Source organism: Panthera onca, chromosome E2 (assembly GCF_046562875.1).
Source record: "Panthera onca isolate mPanOnc1 chromosome E2, mPanOnc1 haplotype 2, whole genome shotgun sequence".
NCBI classification, from domain to species: domain Eukaryota; kingdom Metazoa; phylum Chordata; class Mammalia; order Carnivora; family Felidae; genus Panthera; species Panthera onca.
This window is the reverse complement of record NC_138353.1, coordinates 48204105-48222202: the sequence shown is the minus strand read 5'-3', so window position 1 is coordinate 48222202 and position 18098 is coordinate 48204105. Positions and strand designations below refer to the sequence as shown.

Sequence of the window (18098 nt, the reverse complement as noted above, 5' to 3'; positions counted from 1 at the left end):
AGCTCATTCTCCCAAACTCCAGGGACCACCCCTAGAGCCACCTGGGAGCTCATTAGGCCAATTAGACGCTTCCCAAAGCCTGGAGTCAGGTGCTCTGGCCTGATGGTGTGTGTTGAAGCTTATTTAGCCAAATCAAGGGGGTGGGCACCTGGAAGGCCTCTTTCCCTCCCTGCACTGGCCTGGCTGGGCCTTCCCTTCCATTTCCTGTGATGCGCTGCGTGCAGTGAGCGCCCTTTCATTCCGAAACTCAAGATTTGGTTTTGTTCAATGTGGACGTGGGGCATCACCATGGGGGAATCTGGATGGAAAAGTCAGAGTAGGTGCCTGGGAAGGTAGGGTTCAGGGTTCCAGGCCAGCCCAGTGCTTGGTGGTCTCCAGGAAGGGGTGCATCCTAGAGGTGAGAGCTGGGACCCAAGGACACACCCATCAGGGACTGTGTAGTGACCAGCCTTTCCAGGTGCAGCCAGCATTCCCTGGGGCCACCATGAGTCCAGCACTCCAGGGCAGGCAAGAAGGTCCTGGAGCATCTGCGGTATCAGGCAGGGAGCAGGTGCCCGTGGGAAGGAGCAAGCTGGTGCAGGTTGAAGGTTTTCTGTCACTTCTTTATTGGGGCAGGGGGGGTGTGTCATTCATATGGACTTCTGTGCTGGCCTCTAGTTGCAGACAGGTATGCATACTCCTAAGTACACACATCACTCAAGGCCAGGGCTCTGGTGGGCTGGAGAGGTCAAGCTCTTTTACAAGAGGATATTAGAAAGAGACCAGTTCCAGAGAATGGGTGGTGTCTGAGGCTTTGGCCCACCCGGGTGGGAAGCCAGCTCTGTCTGAATGCCAGGGTGCAGCTGACAGCACTGGGGGCCCAGGGGGCTGGGCTATGAGAGGAGCTTGGATGGACAGCCTCTGTCCCCCCAACCCCGCGCTGGTGGCCAGGCCCAGCCCTGCCCTGCCCTTGAGGCAGGTCTCCGAGCTCCTCAGGGAGCCCGAAGACCCCAAATGCTCCGTGGGGCCACTCCTTGGGCCCTTCTCCAGTCAGGCATCAGAGGACAACCCTCCGGTCCAGGTGGTCCCCACGCCCGCTCCGCTGGTGCCTCACTTCCAGGTGTTTCTTCTGGACCTTCTCAAAGTGCTGCAGCAACTCTGCATAGTCAATACTGGGGGAATCCGCTTTCTGCGACTTGGGAGCTGCCTGCGGACTGTCTCTGGGAAGAAGGAGAAGGGCTCAGTATCAGTCTCAGCATACATGGCAGGGAGCTGGGGGCAGGCAGCGCTGGGCATAGGACGGGGAGGGTCAGGGCAGGGTCACAGGCTGATGGAGCTTAACCTTGGCGAGTCTGTCTGCCTCAGGCCCGGTAACCCTTGCCCAACAGCCCCAAAGTAGGGGAGCCTCATGAACATCCCCTCCCCCTCAGCTGCTGGGACCAGTCAACACTGCTGCTTGGATATGGCCTTCAGTCTGTGGGCTGACGACGGGGCCCAGAGCAGGCATCGCATTGGGAAGCATTTCCTGTTTACGACTGGCTCCCTTTGGGGTGAAAGCCAGGGCTAGCAGCCAGCCAGGAAGCCAGCTGGGGCCTGGAACAGGGTCCAGGGAGGAGGGGGAGGAGGCAGCCTGGCCCTTTCTCTGGGGGCCGGACTAGGCCTACAGACAACAGGGATTGTCTACTGCTGAAGAGTCTCTACTGGGCCTTCAGCTTGGCAGGACATCTCTTATTGAGTGTTTGGGTCCAGAGGCCTGCAGTCATTCCCTGTCCCTGGAGAAGGAGAGCTGGTCTCACCACTGGGCGTGCTGACGGCTCCTACAACTCCTGCTGCGACCACCCTCCCCGGTTGCTCTGTACAGCTGCACAAGTTGTGCAGCGCACAGCCACAGTGTACCTGATGCTCCCTAGAGTTGTGCGGCGTAGTAGTCCTGTTCGGCTTGTTCCTGGGGACCAGGTCCCCTTGGGTCCCTTCCCATTATAACCATCCCTTCGGCAAAGTCTCATGAAAGAGTCTGTTCCTCTTTCATTTTAGCCTCACTGGCTTGGGAAACAGATGTGGGCTGGGGAAGTATTTGCTTCTAGCCCCTGAGACCTAGTGGCCCTGGTAAGGGGGTCTCATGAAGGCTGTGGGCCGTTCACGAGAATCCCAGGGCCCTGTGAGTTCACAGGCTCCAAGAAGCAGCTGGGCACAGGAGCTAGAGAAGCCTGGATACGACCACTTCCTAGCTATTTGGCCTTGGGCATGTGACTCAGTTTGCTCATCCGTAGAAGGGGACTGCCACAGGGGCCACTCCACGGTGGGGGGGTGAGGGTGGTTCATATTCAACATATAAGAGCTTAGCCTGGTGCCTAGCCCCAGCCTAGGTACCTCATGGGCAGCCACTGTGGCTATGACCACTATGGCCCCCTGAGGTGAGGCTGGCCAGGGTTGAGCAGCTTGAGGCCTGGGGTGCATCAGTGGCTCAGTACATTTTGGGGGAAACACGATGGCGCTTCACCTAAAGGAAATCCTTACCAATGAACTTGGCCCCTGACAGACATCTCTGACCATTCACCTGGCTGCTGGGGCAGGACCAAGGGCAGTGGGGGCCCTCCCCATGGTCAGGATGCCATCTGGAAGCTTGGAGGTGGCCCCCTGCACCCCTACTCAGTGTTGTTCCCTTCCTGTTGAAGATGTGCCATCTGAAGACACCTTGGATGGTGCCTTGGCTGCTGCTTTCCTGGGCCTCAGGCAACATTAATTCAACAAACATCAAGAGAAGCTAGGTGGGGCCCACTCTAGGGGCAGCATTCTGGACTCTGGCTGCCGTATTCAACTTCCCTGGGAACAGGGCACTATCAGGTGTCACCGCCTGGGCTTCTGGGGAGGCCGAGGGACACCCTGCGGCTTACAGCTCTAGCCTCAGGCAGTGACCAGGTGCCGCCCCAGCCGAGTGGGTGAGATGCGGGAGAGATCTGCAGGCCCGGACACGTGAGGCCAGAGCGGACACTGGAGTATGCCGTTGGATGCTGGGCGTTCGCGGGTCTGTGTGCCATTCCCCTCAACACTACTGACAAGCACAGGCGTCTGGTCCAGAGGCAGGACTGAGATTAGGGGTTTCCATGGAGATGCCGGCAGTGGGCAGCAAACCTGGGTGATGTGCACAGACGTGGCCAGGGAGGCGCGGGGATGGGGAGGAACGGGCCATACCCTGCACTCTCTGGATGATCATGGTGGCAAGCGTTGCCCTCCGTGACTCAGCCTCTCTTCCTGGATCCCTCCTGGCCTGAGATCTTGCAAGTGGGGAGGAGCATGTCCCACGGGGGTAGGCCAGGGCTCCTCTCCCTGCCTGTCACAGTGGGCATGGCTGCTGCTCAGGCCCTTCGAGGTCTGTTTACAACGCTCCTCGGGCAATCAGTGACTGGGGGACACCCCGCCAGCAGTGGAGATGGGATTCCAGAACCCAAAGCCAGCCCTGTCTCCTGCCACCCCACCCATGCACCTGTCACCAGGCTAATGCTGACAAGTGGCCCCAGATTTTCTTCAGAGGTCCCCTCCTGCCTCACTGAGATAATCTCTGGGGAGTGGCCTGGAAACCTGAGGGGGCCAGAGTCTCCGAGGCCTGCTGGTGCCTTGAGCACATGGAATGAGGGATGGGCAAGGGGTGCAGAACCCCCTCCCCACAACTGACCCAGCTGCTTCCGGCTTGCAGGCCTGTCAGGCAACCCAAAGCTGTCTTCCAGCTGCCTGCCCCTCCCAGGGCTGTGACTGTACTCTTCCTCCTCTCCAGGGTGTGAGCCGTCCCTCTGTGCCCAGCGTTGCAATCTGACCCCTCTCCCAGCTGTTCTGGAGGCCCCTTCCCTGCCCGATGTCTCCCTGCCTATATCTGTGACACAGCTCTTCCTAGGTTCTTGCAAAGAACCGCTGGGAACCCAGGGCCTTGAGGGCTGGGCAGAGCCTCAAGCATCCATTTGGTCCAAATGCTCATTTACGAATGAAGAAATGCAGAGCCAGGAGAGGGGCTCGTCTAAGTTCACAGGGCAAACCCTCAGCAGAGCTGGGACCAGATCCTAGTCCAGGCCTCTGAACTGTCCACTGGCCTGCAGAATCTCCTACCTAAGAGGCCTCAACCCCTTGGCCCAGGACTTCTCTGACTCTGGCCATGGGAGGCTCTGAGAGAAGCCATTTTCCTCAGCTTCCCTCTGCAAACTTGTACCTTGGCCTGGAGCATGCAGGGAGAGCTCCTACCACCCTGAGCTTTACTTCCCCACCCTAGACAAGGAGATGTCATGTGCAGAGCTCTGACAGGAGAATGGCCCTTAGCCTCACAGGGTCTGTGGCTTGGCCCAGGGACCTCCTTCAGGAAGGCAGCCTGGCTGGGGGTGGGGGTGGAGACAAGAACCAAAGGTCACAGGGAAGCAGCTGTTCCTGTCTCCTTCTCCCCTACCCCTGCACCAAGAAAGGAGGAATCCTGAGTGCCTGCCAGGGTAACCCTAACACCCACTGGACATCGGAAGTGCTGGTGCAGGGGCCAGGCCAGTGAAGCACGGTGTGGCTTCAGGGCCTCTGTGTCCCAGGAGCTGGAAGTATTCTGGCCAAGGGATTCCAAGTGCAAAACCCACCTCCCTGCTCCCCTGGGGATTACTTGGGTGTCACTAAGAGCAGCTGGGACAGTGCCTAGCCCTGTCATCCCAGAGCACTGCTGTCTGGAAAAAGGGGTGGAACAGGCCAAGAGCTGGGCCTTGGCCTGGGGGCCACACCTGCTCGGGGCTCAAGCCCCTCCAGCCAGCCTAGAGTGGCCAGCCTGTCAGGTGGCCCACACCCAGCCTCTGGAGAGGCCAAGCTGGGTGGGAGGGGTGGTGGGAGTCTAAACCCAGTGCTATGGAGGCACAGGGGCTGGGGTCAGAGGCCCTGCGTGTGAGACAGGCCATTTCAAGGCTGCCTGCATCAGTCCCAAGGGCCCAAGGCCGAGGCCCTTCGCAAGAGCGAGGTGCCAGGCCTGCCAAGTGGCTCTAACAGCCTGGGAGGGAATTCTAGACACACAGGGCATCTGATGCAAGCTGGGTGCGCTCCATTCAGCGTAAATCTTCTCAGTGGCTCTGCTTGTTTCCATGGCGACCTGACAAGTGAAATTTTCCATCTCGAATGCCAAATGCCTGTGGATGAGGCAAAGCCTCCAAGGGTTACCAAATATAGACACGGCCCAACAGGCTCCGGGGGCCGGGCCAGCAGCGGGTTCGGGGTAGGAGCCTGGCTGGACGCCCCCCACCCCGCAGGGCTGCAGCCCTCCTGCCCGGAGTCCGCCTTGCTGGCCTCAGGGTGGAGGTGTGCCCAGGTCCCGTTCTTCCCACGGGCAGGGTCAAGCAGCGTAGCCACGGTGCCTCTGTGTCCCAGTGAGGCTGGGGTCTCTCTGTGGCCCAGGTTGGAGCCTCTGCCGTAGATGGGGGCGGTGGCGGGGAGGACCGCCCGAGGCCGGCTCTCACGCCTACTGCTGCAGGACTGGGCACCGTCTCTGACCCAGGACATGAACTCCTCCTCCTGCAGTCTCCCTCCAGGGGCCTCCGTCTGGGTGATTCTGGCAGGCCCTTTCAGTTTTTAGATTAACTCAACCCTGATGGCTGGGAGAAGATCTTGCTACTCTCTACCACCTCGCAAACACTCGCAGAAGCCCCCAGCCTGGTGCTTTAAGAGGCCTGAGTGTAAGTGGCCACGGGGTGGCCAGTCTCCGCAGTGCCAGAGGGACGTGATGCCAAGGCAAGGGAGACCCCTCGCGTGCCGAGTCCCTCTGGCCTGGCCTCTCCCAGTGGCGGAGGCCTCTGCCTCCCGTGGAGGCGGAGGGCAGCAGTCCCCCAGCCCGGCACTCACTCAGTCTGCAGCAGCTCGGGGTTGGGCACGCACTGTAGCCGGTGGGAGAGCAGCTGGAAGGCACTGCTCTGCGGCAGCAGCATGAGCAGGCCATAGAGGGCCTTGATCAGGTACGGGTTGTTCTTCACGTCCAGCAGCTGCAGGCGCAGATCTGAGGCAGGGCAGAGGGTAGAGGTCAGGGGTCAGGCACTGCCCTGGGCCACACCTCGGCCTGCCCGGGAGAGGGCCAGCCAGGTAGCTGTGGCTCAGAGAGGGGCAGGGGCTCCTCTACAGCCAGACATGCCTGCTCCCTCCTCCAGCAGCACCTCAGCCGTCCCCCGGATCTCGCCGCTCTTTCTTCCTGCCCACCCGCACGGCCGTCTGTCCCGAGAGTCGCCTCAGCCTGGTGACCCCCAAGCTGCCGGTCCTTGTCCCTGAGCCGCTACACTGACTGCAGCCTGGTGATGAGGGGGCCTGGGGCCTGTAGTGTAACAGATTCCCTGTCTGCTCTGCACGTGCCAGCACAAGAGAGCTATAAATAGGGTGAGCGGGAGAGAAAGACCGGATTAGGACAGCTTGAAGGGAGGGCAGGGTAGAAAAACGCTCGTGTGTGGCGCTGAACACACACCAAACTCCAGAGTGTCTCGGTAGGTGCTTTTGGGAAGCCTCCTCAGACACCAGCCATGCCAGTACCCCACCAGATAGGAGAGGTGCCCCTGGTCCTGCCCAGCACCCGTCCCATTTAAAGGGGCCCACGCTTCCCTCCTCTGAGCCCCTCCGGGAGAATCACTGGCTCCTGCTTTCTTGTGTCTCTAAGGCCCAGTCCCAGGCATCCTTTGTGGAGAACGAGCCACAAACTTCAGGAGAGGCCATGTTACCCCGGCAGCAGCCGTGTAGGGGGTCTGGGCTGACGCTGGAGCCAGAGCAGTGAGGCCCTGCCCAACCCTCTCCCTACCCCAGGGAGCAGGAGCCACCAGTGGAGACGTGAGTAGACATCCCTGGGCCTGTGGGGTCAAGGCAGTCACCCCTGGGGGAGCCAGGCAAAGCAGGGTTGGGATGGGTGCTGGGCAGGACCAGGGTGAAGCTGCCGTGGTCGCTCCAACGAAGCCCTGGGCCTGGCGAGAAGGTGCCTGCCGTCTCTCCGGGGTCAGGCTGCACCCGGCCTCAGGTGAGAATGTGCCTGGCTGCCCCAGGAGGCCCTTGGGGAAGTGAGATGTTGGGCCAGGGAACCACTTGGGACAGGCTTTGCTAAACTCTGCTGGGAACAGAGTCTCCCTCCTGCTCTCGTGTCTCCTGGGCATCCACCACCATGGGGCCTGGCCGCGTGGAGAAGCTCGGGCAGGTCAGAGGCGCTGCCAGAGGGCAAGGGCTCAGCCAACTGGCTCAGCAGGAAGGAGGCCACCGGCAGGGCCACCTCCCTGCTCGCCTGCCTAAGTAAGCATGCAAGTTTTATCCTGAGAGTCACCTACTCTGGGGGGCAAGCACCGTATGTGCGCCGAGGCGCCAGGAGCCGTGCTCTCCCCAACCAGCTGCCACTTTTGCACATTCAGCCTGGAAGTTACAATCAGGGAGCTCCTGCCCAGCCGCTCCGGCAAATACTCTGCTCTGTAGAGAGAGGAGGGCGTGGTGCGGGGAGGGGTGGCTGCGAACAGCTCTGGGCCAGCTCCCTCAGCAGCGGCCTGGCAGCACTACTCTGGTCGGCCGAACCACCCCCCGTCGAGATGTCGTGGACCTTCAGGTGGGTTCGGCCATGCGCTGGTCACCTTGAGGCGCTTGTCCTGACACCATGTCTCAGTCCTATTGGACTGGACTCCCCAGACCTGATTGTCATCCCCGGTCTTCCGTTCCTGACGTTCTAAGAAACACCCTGGGGTGAGTGCCCTCCCTGCCTCCCTCCCCAGAGGGAGCACAGCGGAGTCGGCTCCACCCCTGTCGCGCTCCAGAGTCCAGGCTCTTACATGTGAAGATGGGGCACTCGATCAGCTGCACCAGCTTATCCACCTCCGTGAGGAAATCCACCGTGACTTCCAGGTCCCCGCTGGGTGGGCGGGTCAAGGAAAGACTGGCTGGGATGGCCCCTCTCTACGAGGGGCCTCTGCCGGCTGGGGCAACCGGAGAGCTGGGAACACATGCTCTTCCCACTGGGGCCCTGGCTTTGTAGGTAGAGCCTGTTTCTGCCTAAGCCCGAAGGTACACGGAGGACATCAGTCACTCTGTCCCTATAAATGAGAAATGGCACAGCTGTCCCCCCCTGCAGGGGCACTCTGGCTCTGCTCTGTGGCTCTCTCCTCTGCGCCCTCCCAGCTCTGAAAGGCTCTTATCTCAGCCCTGCAGCCTGTGTTGGGGGGAGGGGGAGGCTGAGCGGGAAAGGTCTTGGTTCCTGCCTGAGTGGACGCTTGTCAGCAGGGCCAAGGTCAGGGCTGTGGCAAGTGTGTGGCCTGTGGTTTCTGGGCCACGCCAGTGGCCGAGAAAAGCAAATCTAGGGTGTGGAAGGAGAGCAGGCACCCTGAGGGAGTGAGGCCAGGCCACACCGACCCTTAATGGAGGCACCTTAGGGACCCTCTCTCCTTACCCCCAACTCATGGCCCGTCAGGAAAGGAGGCCAATTTTGCATCCTAAGTAGTTCTTCAATCCAGTAAGCTGCTTTACTGCACTGTTTTAACAACTGTGACCAGTCTGCCCATGGATGCCTTTCACAGGCCCTGAGGCGTGCTGGGGGTCTTCTCTCTTGCTGAGCCCTCTCCCCCAGCTGGCTTCTCCCCCTCTGGGTCACTGCCCAGCTGGGCCGTGGCTCTGTGGCCCAGGTCCCTGAGCTCCTCACCAGCAGTGCTGCAGACGCTAGAGCTCAAGCCCGCAGACCTTGCTTAGGTCAGCCCGACCGCGCCCCCCCCCCCCCCCTCCCCCCGGGGCCCTCTCACCTAGGTGGCTCCATCAGCACCCGTCAGCACCAGGCTGGGCCCACTCAGCCTCGACGCCTGGCTTACGAGGTTTCTCCAGGGCCAGCTCCCCTCCACAAGACCTAGATGACCCCATCCGCTGCCAACAGTGCTCTCCCCAGCGCACCCCTGGCCACGCCCTCGGAGGTCCCCATGTCACAAGGCCTGGAGGCAGAGCACAGGGACGGGGTAGGAGTGTGGCGGAAAGGGAGCACTTGGCCCGCGCCTGTCCCTCAGTGGCTGGACGGGAAGGACAGTGAGAACGAAGGATACAACTTCTGGATGAGGTCATAGGCGTGCCGGTAGTTCTGGGTGAGGAAGCACAGGGACACCGTGGTGACTGGGTTGTGGCACCAGGAGCGGTACAGGCAGCAGAACAGGTTCTGGCTCTCCTGAGGAGGAAGAGGTGTGAGCGGCTGGCAGAGCCCCTACTCTTCCCACCCGGGGTCCTCACGGGGCCTGAGATCCAGGGGCCCTCGCCCAACGCCGGGGAGACAGCTCAGCACCCAGGGCTGTGTTTGGCAGCCCAGCTGGGAACGAGTTGTCACAAAGGAAATGCTGACAGCTCTTCCTCAGACCCTGTCATTACTCCCAGTCCCACAGAGCCACGTGGTGGTGGCTGTGAGGGCCTGGTCAGGCGTGAGCCCGTCCTCTGTGCTGGCATTTGTGCCCTCGGCAAAGAACGGTAATTGTCCTCCTAGAACTCTGTGGTCCTGGAGCCTGTGGGGCTTGGAGGGCTGTGGGGAGGGCTTGGGTGTGGGCAGGGAGGAAGCTTCCTCAGGGCCTGGGCTCTCCCCGGCAGCATCCCGTCTCATTTTCAGATGCCATCTCCTCCCTCTTCTGCAGCCCACCTGGCCCTCAGGAAGCGGCCCAGAGGCTGAGCCCACACCCTGAAGGGAGCCCCTGCCCTGAGGAAAATTCTTAAGTCCTCTGCGAATGTCTGGAAAGAACCACAGGAAGAAGGCAGAGGTGTGGCCTGGATCATTCCGAGCTGCCTGGCCCCAGATGCCCCGATGCAGGCTTGGAGGTCCTTGAGACGCCCGGAGAGGGAGCGGAGGCAGCGTGTGAGTTGGGAAGGAGGGTGTGGGGTGGAGACCACAGCCCGCATCGGGGAACGAAAGCCCTGGAGCCACGGGCACATCCAGGACAGTTCAGCCTCCTGCCCTTGGGCCGAGCGAGACCCTTGACCCAAGCGAGACCCTTGACCCGTGTCCCCCAGGATGACAGGATGGTGAGCGCCTCCGGGCTCTCTCTGATCAGCCCTGGTGGTTCCTTATCCGGAGCCTGAGCCGGGCAGTGCTGTGACACCTTGACTTAGGACAGGATGCCTTGTGAGACAGACATGTCTAACTGTTGGAAAGAGGGGACAGGGCCAGGGAAGAGGGCGTGGAGGCTAATAACCCCTGATGTCTGGCGACGCTGTCATCCAGAAACCTGACTCAGACAGCGTGGCATGAACTGCTGGGTCCCGGAACATGGTCCCAGAATCCAATCCACTCATTCTGCGAAGGGGCAGTGACCCCCTCGGACAGTGGGGTGGGTATGACTGAGTGGAAAACACACTGTCTTTGGTGGATCCGGAGGGCATGTGGACCCTAGAGTCCAGAGACTTCCGTGGGCAAGGATCTCCACAGTGGGTGGCTAAGGAAGCCACTTGGGACTTACTGCCACGGTTGCCACTTCCATGTAGCTAACCCAGGGCAGTCTGTAGTTTACACCCGACCCGGAGATCTGAGTTCATCCTGTCTCCTGTCTGCGAGCCTCCTGGGGCCTTGGGGTGGGGTAGCACGGCTGTGTGCCCGAGTGCATGCGGGATTAAACCCAGGGCCCGAGCCCATGGACACGGAGTACCAGGGTCTTCAGGTCCTTGAGCTGGTTTCTCAGCTGGAAGAGCTCTGTGGAGGTGAGCAGGATGGTGTTGAGGGTGTGGACCATGGTCGAGGCGAACTTGAGGTCCTCCTCTCGGAGCAGGATGTCCGCCATCGAGTGAAAGATGTTCTCTGCGTTCAGCAGGAGGCAGAGCTGCCTGGAAAACAGGCAGAGTAGAGGTTACGGAAACCTCTGGGCTTAACCTAGGAATCCCCTCTCGCGGCATCCTGAGGGAACCTGCTCTCTCCTGGGTTTGGCCTGGAACCTCAGCTCTGAGGCCTGTGGGGGTCACTGGGGCCTGGCTCTGTGCCTCCCAACACCGCTCACCCTGGCTCAGCAACTCCGGAGCCCCCACAGGCTGGATTTACCTCCCTTCCCTGCCCCAGGCCCCAAAATGGAATTCTGAGAGAAACAGTGGGCCTCTGCCTACCGATATCACCACAGAAGCTCCAACTTCTCTTTCTGATCTCCTGCATACCAGAGCAATGCCCCCCACATGCCAAGCTACTCCCTACCCTTTCCCACCTTTACTTTTTGGATAGAGATTATCTTCATGTGACAAAGAACACACGTACCGGTCATTCGTGTCCTCTGCCCTCCCCGTTGGCGTCAGGAACCTGTTTGTTTTGTTCGCAGCTGCACCCCCACCTGGAGTACACGGTGCCTGCCGGTAGCAGGGGCTCAGGGGGTGCTTGTGGGATGAACGAACCCTATGACAACCCCGAGTTTTCTCTTTGCTGCCTGGATAATGAAACGCTGGTACAGGGAGACAAAGTGACTTGACCAAGGGGCCAAGCTAGGGACTTGCTAGGGCCTCTTTTCCTTCCTGCCACCTCTTCTCTAGTAATAGTCTTGCAGGGAATAAGACTTGGGCTTCGTGCAAGAGTCTCCATTTTATTAAAAGGAAAACAGGAAATCCAGAGAATGGAGAAAAGGAGATTTTTCCAGGGTCCCTGGGCCAGATGACGTCAACAGTGACAGGCAAGTCTCAAGGACAGACTCGGAGGAAGCCTGGTGACCGCCCTAGTGTGCCATGGTGCCCATGGAGGGCTGGCCTTGAGGGTACGAGTGGGCCTTCCTGTCGGGAGTCCAGGGATCCCAAGGCTCCTTAAAAATCCAGAAGGGCAAACCAGGGAGCCGGCAGGTGGGGCTAGGAGGGGAGGGGTGTGGCCACTGAGCTCCTGACTGTACCAGCACGGTACCCCCTCCCATTTGGGGTTCAGTCTGTCCGCCTGTCTCCTGGTCTCTGCTTCTGGAAGTATACAGATTAGGACTCCAGCCTGTGGGGACAAAGGTCTGAGGCCTCAAGGTCTCGTGTGCTAAACGTGAATCACATTTGGAGCCAACATGCCTGAAACATGTCTATCCCAGGTCACCGAACTCACACTAAACTCTGCATTTATCAGGGTCTGGTTTCCTGCCTCCCTCTGAATACCAGCCATGCCTTGGGGCCAGACAGCAGAAGATTCTTCCCCACCCCCGGCTCCAGAAAAATCCCAGAGCATTTGGTAATGGAGAGGCCAAACCACGAAGTGCAAACAGTGGGCAGGCCGTCTCCAGCCCAGGCCCAGCTAGAAACGGCAGCCTTGGGCAAGAACCCACCAGAGAAGTGGAAACAAGGCTGTTGGGGGGTGGGGCTGGAGGGTGGTGTGGGAAGGGCTCTGTCATCACCTGGGTGGCTCCTGACCAGCTGGGTGACCCCAGTGTCTCTGGGCCACAATTTCTTTACCTAACTGGGGGTAATACCTGCTTGTACAGTGGTGGCTACTCAGAGGAGAGCTGCCAAGACCAGGGATGGCTCATGTGGGGGTACACGGTATACGGTGACTGGACCCTAGCTGGGGTGACAGCCAGCTCACAGGAGGAAGCCTGGCCTTTCTGTAGAGCACAGACAGCACTTTCCGTCCCCTCCTGAGCCTCCCACCCCCGGATAAGCCCCGTCTCCAGGGCTATGGGATAGAAATGTTCCAGGAGGGCAGGCCAGGGAGGAAGGGGAGCATTCTGACAAATGGTCACAAATGCCCGTCGGCTGCAGCTGCTGCCGTCTCCATGACAGAGGCCAACAGCTGAGGCTCTGCCAGGCAGCGCTCTCCAGGGACCGCGGGGCGCAGGGACCTGTAGCAGCCAGAGGGCCGGGGTGGCACTCTCACAAGAGGACAGTTGGGGAGGTGCAGGAGGGCAAGCAAAGGGGGTGGTGGTAAGGACAGGTGGGCGCCCTGGCCTCCTGGTGTCCCTCAGAAGCCAGGGACACTGATGCACTACAGAAGGTGAGGGATGATAGAGTTTTCTGGAAATGCTCTTCTCCTGCCACCCGTGACAGCACACTCTCCTGGCTTTCCCCTTCTTCAGCAACTGCTGCTCCTCTAGGGTTGTGCCGGTTCTGTGCAGGCGCACTGTGTCTCTCTCTCGTCTGCATCTCTTGGTGGCTGAGCCAGCTCCTCTATTTTCAAGGCTGTCTCTAGATCAGCAGCTGTCCAACGGGCATTTCAAACTTGGCAGGGTCACAGCACAACTCTTTGGGTCCCCCTAGGCCTCCGCCCCAGCCTTCCCCATCTCAGGAAGCGGTGTCACTGCTGCGGCCACCTAGCTGCTCCTCCCAAACCAAGGAAGGAGTCGTCCTCAATCCCCTGGCCTCTCTGCCCAGTGCGCTCGCCAGTCCGGGTATCTCTTCTGGTCAATTCCAAGCCGGCTCCTCACGGGTCTCCCTGCTGCCTCTCTCACCCCTACAGTCCACCCTCCCAGTGGACTGGCCATTGGGGCAAGCCTTAAAAAGTGCTAAACAGAGCACGCCCCTCCCCAGTGACTTCCCACTGGATCTAAACAAACATGGCATGGCTCCTTGCCATGCCTCCAGGATCTCACACCTTCTGGTCACTTCTCTTCAACTTCAGCTCTTAATATTCCTCCTTCACTTCTGGCATGCTGGCCCCTCGTGCTTTCCTTCTGTTCCTGACCTCTGCCCTGGCCTGGAAAAGCTCTGCCGAGGGACCAGCACGTGGCCAGCCCCCTCTGGTCGTTGAGCTGTCAGCTCTAACTCCGGGCCGGGGGAGGCCTCTGTCCAGGGCTCATCTCCCACCAGCCCTTTCTAAGGAAAGTTCTGTGTCTTTTCTGAGTATTTCTCACTACCTGGATCATCTGACAGACTGTTTACAGGGTCCTAGCTGTCTCTCACTCTAGAATGTGAGCTACAAAGGGCAGGGCCCTGCTGTGACCTCATGGCAAGGGCATGGCACTGAGTAGCTGCTCAATAACCACTGCTGAACCTTAGGGTATGGACGTGTCAAGGCCCGGCAATACTCCGGTGTGCCACTCCAGCTCGCTCCCTCTGCTCATCCTGGGCAGGCCCCTGCATGCTGTGCACAGGCCTGTCTGCAGAGAGCAGCCTCCCAGATGCTACATTTCCCCCCTTATCACCCAGGGCCTGGCTGCCCCGCCTAAGGAATGTGGGAGGCTAGTTCAGTGGAGACCCCTGAACCCGTGCTGTCGGGACACGGCAACAATACGTAGCACCAAGGAACCTCCCCCAAGCTCCACTCATGAAATCACCACAAGAGGTGAAGGGAGGGAAGCTGGGAAGACGTACCCTGGAGAGGTGCAGCGGTGGGGGGCACACACCCCATCCAGCCTCAAGCCTCTGGATGTTTGCTTCAGCGGGGTTGTCTCCTCTGCCCCAGGAAGGGCTGTTCTGCCCCCTACCACTGTGGCTGGGGCAGGAGAGAGGGAGGTATGCAGAGGCAGGGGCTGTCTTGTCTTATCCAGCCTTTGCCATCCCATCCCAAGGTCACCCCAAATCGGGGAGAAGAAAAACAATTCCAAGACTGCTGGGACACGATGCCTCCAGAAGGCAGGAACAAAGAAATATTAGCTAGCTCACTGGAAGCTCTTAACCGCACGCCAGGCACCGTGCTGAGGGTGTTACAGGAGCCCCAGTGGGACGGGCAAGGGGTGATGTGAAAGAACAGCAGCTCCAGTCGCCGCAGGCTCAATGGGTCCTGGGCATCTTTGGGGGAGGGGAAGGTGAATCTGGGGAGGTCAGCTGGGCCATACCCTGGAGAGTTCTGAATAGCTGAACAGGAAGAGGATGCTGATTCCTCTTCCTAAGTAAGAAGGTCGGGTGGGCACCCACTTTTCACTTCACCTCGACTCCATGACATGGCCTGCAAAGGTGGCCTCCGATTCCAGAGGCCCAGCCCTAGGGTCCTCGTGTGTCATCTCGAGGAGTCCTCACACACCGGGCAGGGGGTACACCCGTCACTCCACACGGAGAGCACCACGCTGCCAGGCACACAGGTGATCAGGGGACAAGGAGCGGAGGATCCGGACCCAGAAAAGTCCACTTCCAGAACCTGAGCTCCTGTTCCTCTTCTGCCTCCTTGGTGCCCGTCCACGCCCCGTGGTGGCCTGGCAGATGGCCGCCTCGCAGGGCTGCTGAACCATCGCCTCTCTGTTGAGCCCCAGCCCCGCCTGAGCTGCCTGCCTGGCTCTCCAGCACAGCATCAATAATGGAACACAGCTTGCAAACATTAAACATTTGCCTGTACTTTTAATACTCACATTAAAGTGCTATTCATCATGAGACAATGGCTTGCAGAATGCTTGGGGACAAGGTAGAGAGATGAGGCAGGAGGAATCCTACTTGGGGACCGGGAGGGAGCAGCCTGGAGGCCCACCTCAGGACAGGGGCCCACGTGTTTGCCTGGAGGTGGCTGTGGGTACGTAGCCAGAGCCCCACACATGGGCTCTGCCTCCCCCTCCTCCAGCCTCCTGCTGCCTGCCTGGGCAGCTGTTCCCCTACTTCTGGGTCTGGGTTCGTGTCGGGGAGGGAACAGTTCTCTTGGTCCCTCTGTTATATACCAGGAGCTCTCAGGGGAGCAGCTTGCTTCCGGCCTGATCCAAGACAGGGACCCTCACTTTCTCTTCCCTATTGGATTGAGATGACGCCGCCTTGCCCAGAGAGGTGCCTTCTTTGGGGGTGACTTCAAAAGGCCAAGGCCTATGGCAGGGCCAGGGGCGGGCACTCTGGTGCAGGGCTGGCCTGGAAATGGCTGCACAACACTTGCCAGACCGGTGTGAGCTTTGTGTTGCCGCCAACCACTAACATTGGCCAAGCGTCCACGTGCACCAGACTCTGGCCCTGAATGGACACCGGCCACAGTGGCAGATGCTCTCCCCAGCCCCCTCTCCGACACCCACGCACGGCCCCTGCTTGAGGGGATGTGTGGGCCAGAGCAGGTAGGAGGAGGAAGGTATCAGGTGGCTCCAGAACGGCCAGAAGTCCCGCCCGTGAGGCAACAGCTGCTGCCCACCTCATGGGAGAAAGGCACAGGCAGAGGCCAGCCCCCACTAGGCCAATAGGGAGTCTGGCGCTCATCCTTCAGCTTGTCCTGGGAGCGGGAAAGGGGCCACATGCTGCTTTTCCTCTAGGGACCTGCTCAGGCCACCAACTCGGGCAAGGCCAAGACTTGATTTGGAGGATAAGACCTGCCCAGTGGCTTTGAGCCCCACCCTGCCCCCATCGGGGCCAAGTGCAGAGCAGGAAAGAAGAGGGGAACACTGCTGTCTGAGGGTGCAAGGTGGGGGCTGCTGCTGCCTCCAGATGCCTCTCTCCAAGTGGCCGGTCTCACTGTCACACAGTTCATTCAGTGGGGCTGGGCAGGGCATGAGGCACAGGGTTCAGCGCTGAGGAGGCCTGTTTTGGTAGTGGGAGAGGGGAAAGGGGGGGTGAGCAGTTCCCTTGAGGACAGATGCACCCCAGGGCCTGGGGAGGCGCATGGCAGGGCCAAATGAGGGGGGTAGCTGGAGAGTGGGCTCTTCCCAGGGCCAGGCCCATGTGCGGGAGCAGGGGCCCGTAGCAGGGTGGGGGTCCTGGAGGGCAGAGTCCCCAGCCTGGGTACCCTTCCTGGGGAGGAAGCACTCTGGCTCCCTGCCACGCTGTGCTCTGGGGAATCTGAACTCTGCCGTGTAGATTCGGGGAAGATGTAACACTTCTTCCCATGACCCCGCTTCCTTGCGCCCTCTGAAAACAAGACCAGCAAGACTGTCACGGCCAGAAGCTGTCGCCCCTTTCACTGTCAGCCGATCAGTCCCGGCCCATTTGCAAGACGCGCACGCTGGCTCCCTCCTGGGGCTCTCCTCCTGCTCTGGTCCCCAAGTAAGGGCACGCTGATGCCCCCCACACCCCCGCCCCCAATCGTTCTGACACGGAGCCCAGAGCTGAGGGCCAGCCAGGGAGGCAGAGTGAGCTCATCTACACTCATGGGGTGGTGGGGGCTGCTGCCCTCCTCTCCCCTCCCCTCCCCTCCCCTTCCACAAGCCTGGCTTTTTAAAGAGAGACAAAAGGCAGAGGCAGACGATGTGTCTGACCCACGGAGGGGATGCCTGGGGTGAGCGCTCAGCCCAGAGGGCCCAGGAGCGCCCCCCTTGCCGGGTGACCCCACCGTGTTGGCTGTCATGCTGCTGGTGGGCACAGCCTGCCTCGATGGTGACTCGGCCCAAGGCTACCGGACAGGGTGAGGGCACCAGACAGAGTCAAAAGAAGTTTAAGGGGAGATGGGGGCCTTTCCCATTTTTGACTGTCCCAAACGAATGAGAAGGCTGCCAGTACAGGGACACAGAACAGCTGGCCTGGTGGGGAGAGTCTGGACAACAGCACACTTGAGTGGAAAGAGACGCCCATGTCGAGAGACGAGCTGGAGAACCTACCTCCTGCCCCCGACCTCCCCCAGTTGCTACTCATGCGCCATTCCTGCATTAGCCCTGCTGCCTCTCGGTGCCAACTGCCCCGCGATGAACACAGAACTCAAAATTAGTCTCGAGAGGGTGGGTCCCAGCTCTTTAATGCCCCCTCCCCCGTCTCCTGTGCGATCAAGGGGATGAACCCTCCAGACCCCGAGGAACCATTAGTGCCACAGGGGAAGCGGGCGATGTGGTCAATTCCACGGGCACCTCCTGCTGGGCCAGGCCCAGTAAGTGGCTTCCCTGATACAGACAGGAAGGTCTGCTTGTGGCCCACTGGACGCCACCCCGCCTCACCTCCACTTCTGTGCTATGGCATCAGGGGGCCACCTGGGGCCCCCGGGTCCGGCCCGGGCAGGTCTGGGCCTCCAGCCGCACCAGGCCGGGTGGGCCCTGGCCTGCGGCTTGGCTCTCTGGGGAGGGGATGGTCAGCTGTGGGGTCGCGCTCTGCTGGGGCCTGGAAGGTGACTGGGCAGGCAGGCCTTGTCCTAGCTCCTTTGCTGAGGCCGAAACTGGACGCTGCCTCTGAGGAAAGCTCACGGTGGGGTGGGCCCCACAGCCCCCTGCCGGGTGGCCTCAGGGCCAGGCCCACCGGGGTGAGGAACAAGTTCATATGCCTCTTGTGCAGGTGTCCTTGGCAGCAGGGCGGAGCCATTTCTGCTCAGTTTTCCCCTCTCCCTCCAGCTGGGCCTCCTTCATCTGCATCCCAAGCACCTGTGTCCTGATCAGGCCAACACTGTGCATGGGGGGACA

At 60.4% G+C, this 18098-nt stretch overlaps 1 protein-coding gene and 1 long non-coding RNA gene across 2 annotated transcripts in view; one reads left to right on the top strand and one right to left on the bottom strand.

Annotated features, from left to right (window-relative positions):
• Positions 1–581: 581 nt before the first annotated feature.
• VAC14 (VAC14 component of PIKFYVE complex) overlaps positions 582–18098 on the bottom strand; it is a 101474-nt gene continuing 83957 nt past the window's right edge. The window contains exons 15-19 of the mRNA XM_060650183.2: positions 10593–10767; positions 9015–9133; positions 7764–7843; positions 5827–5977; positions 582–1199 (exon numbers count right to left, since the gene is read on the bottom strand). Coding sequence (XP_060506166.1) covers positions 1037–1199; positions 5827–5977; positions 7764–7843; positions 9015–9133; positions 10593–10767 — 688 coding nt within the window. The 3' untranslated portion in view covers positions 582–1036. The remainder of the gene's footprint in view (positions 1200–5826; positions 5978–7763; positions 7844–9014; positions 9134–10592; positions 10768–18098) is intronic.
• Positions 6354–9794, top strand: LOC132690167 (uncharacterized). The gene is made up of 3 exons (XR_009615284.2): positions 6354–6452; positions 6623–6789; positions 9563–9794. It is a non-coding gene; the product is annotated as an uncharacterized LOC132690167 (long non-coding RNA).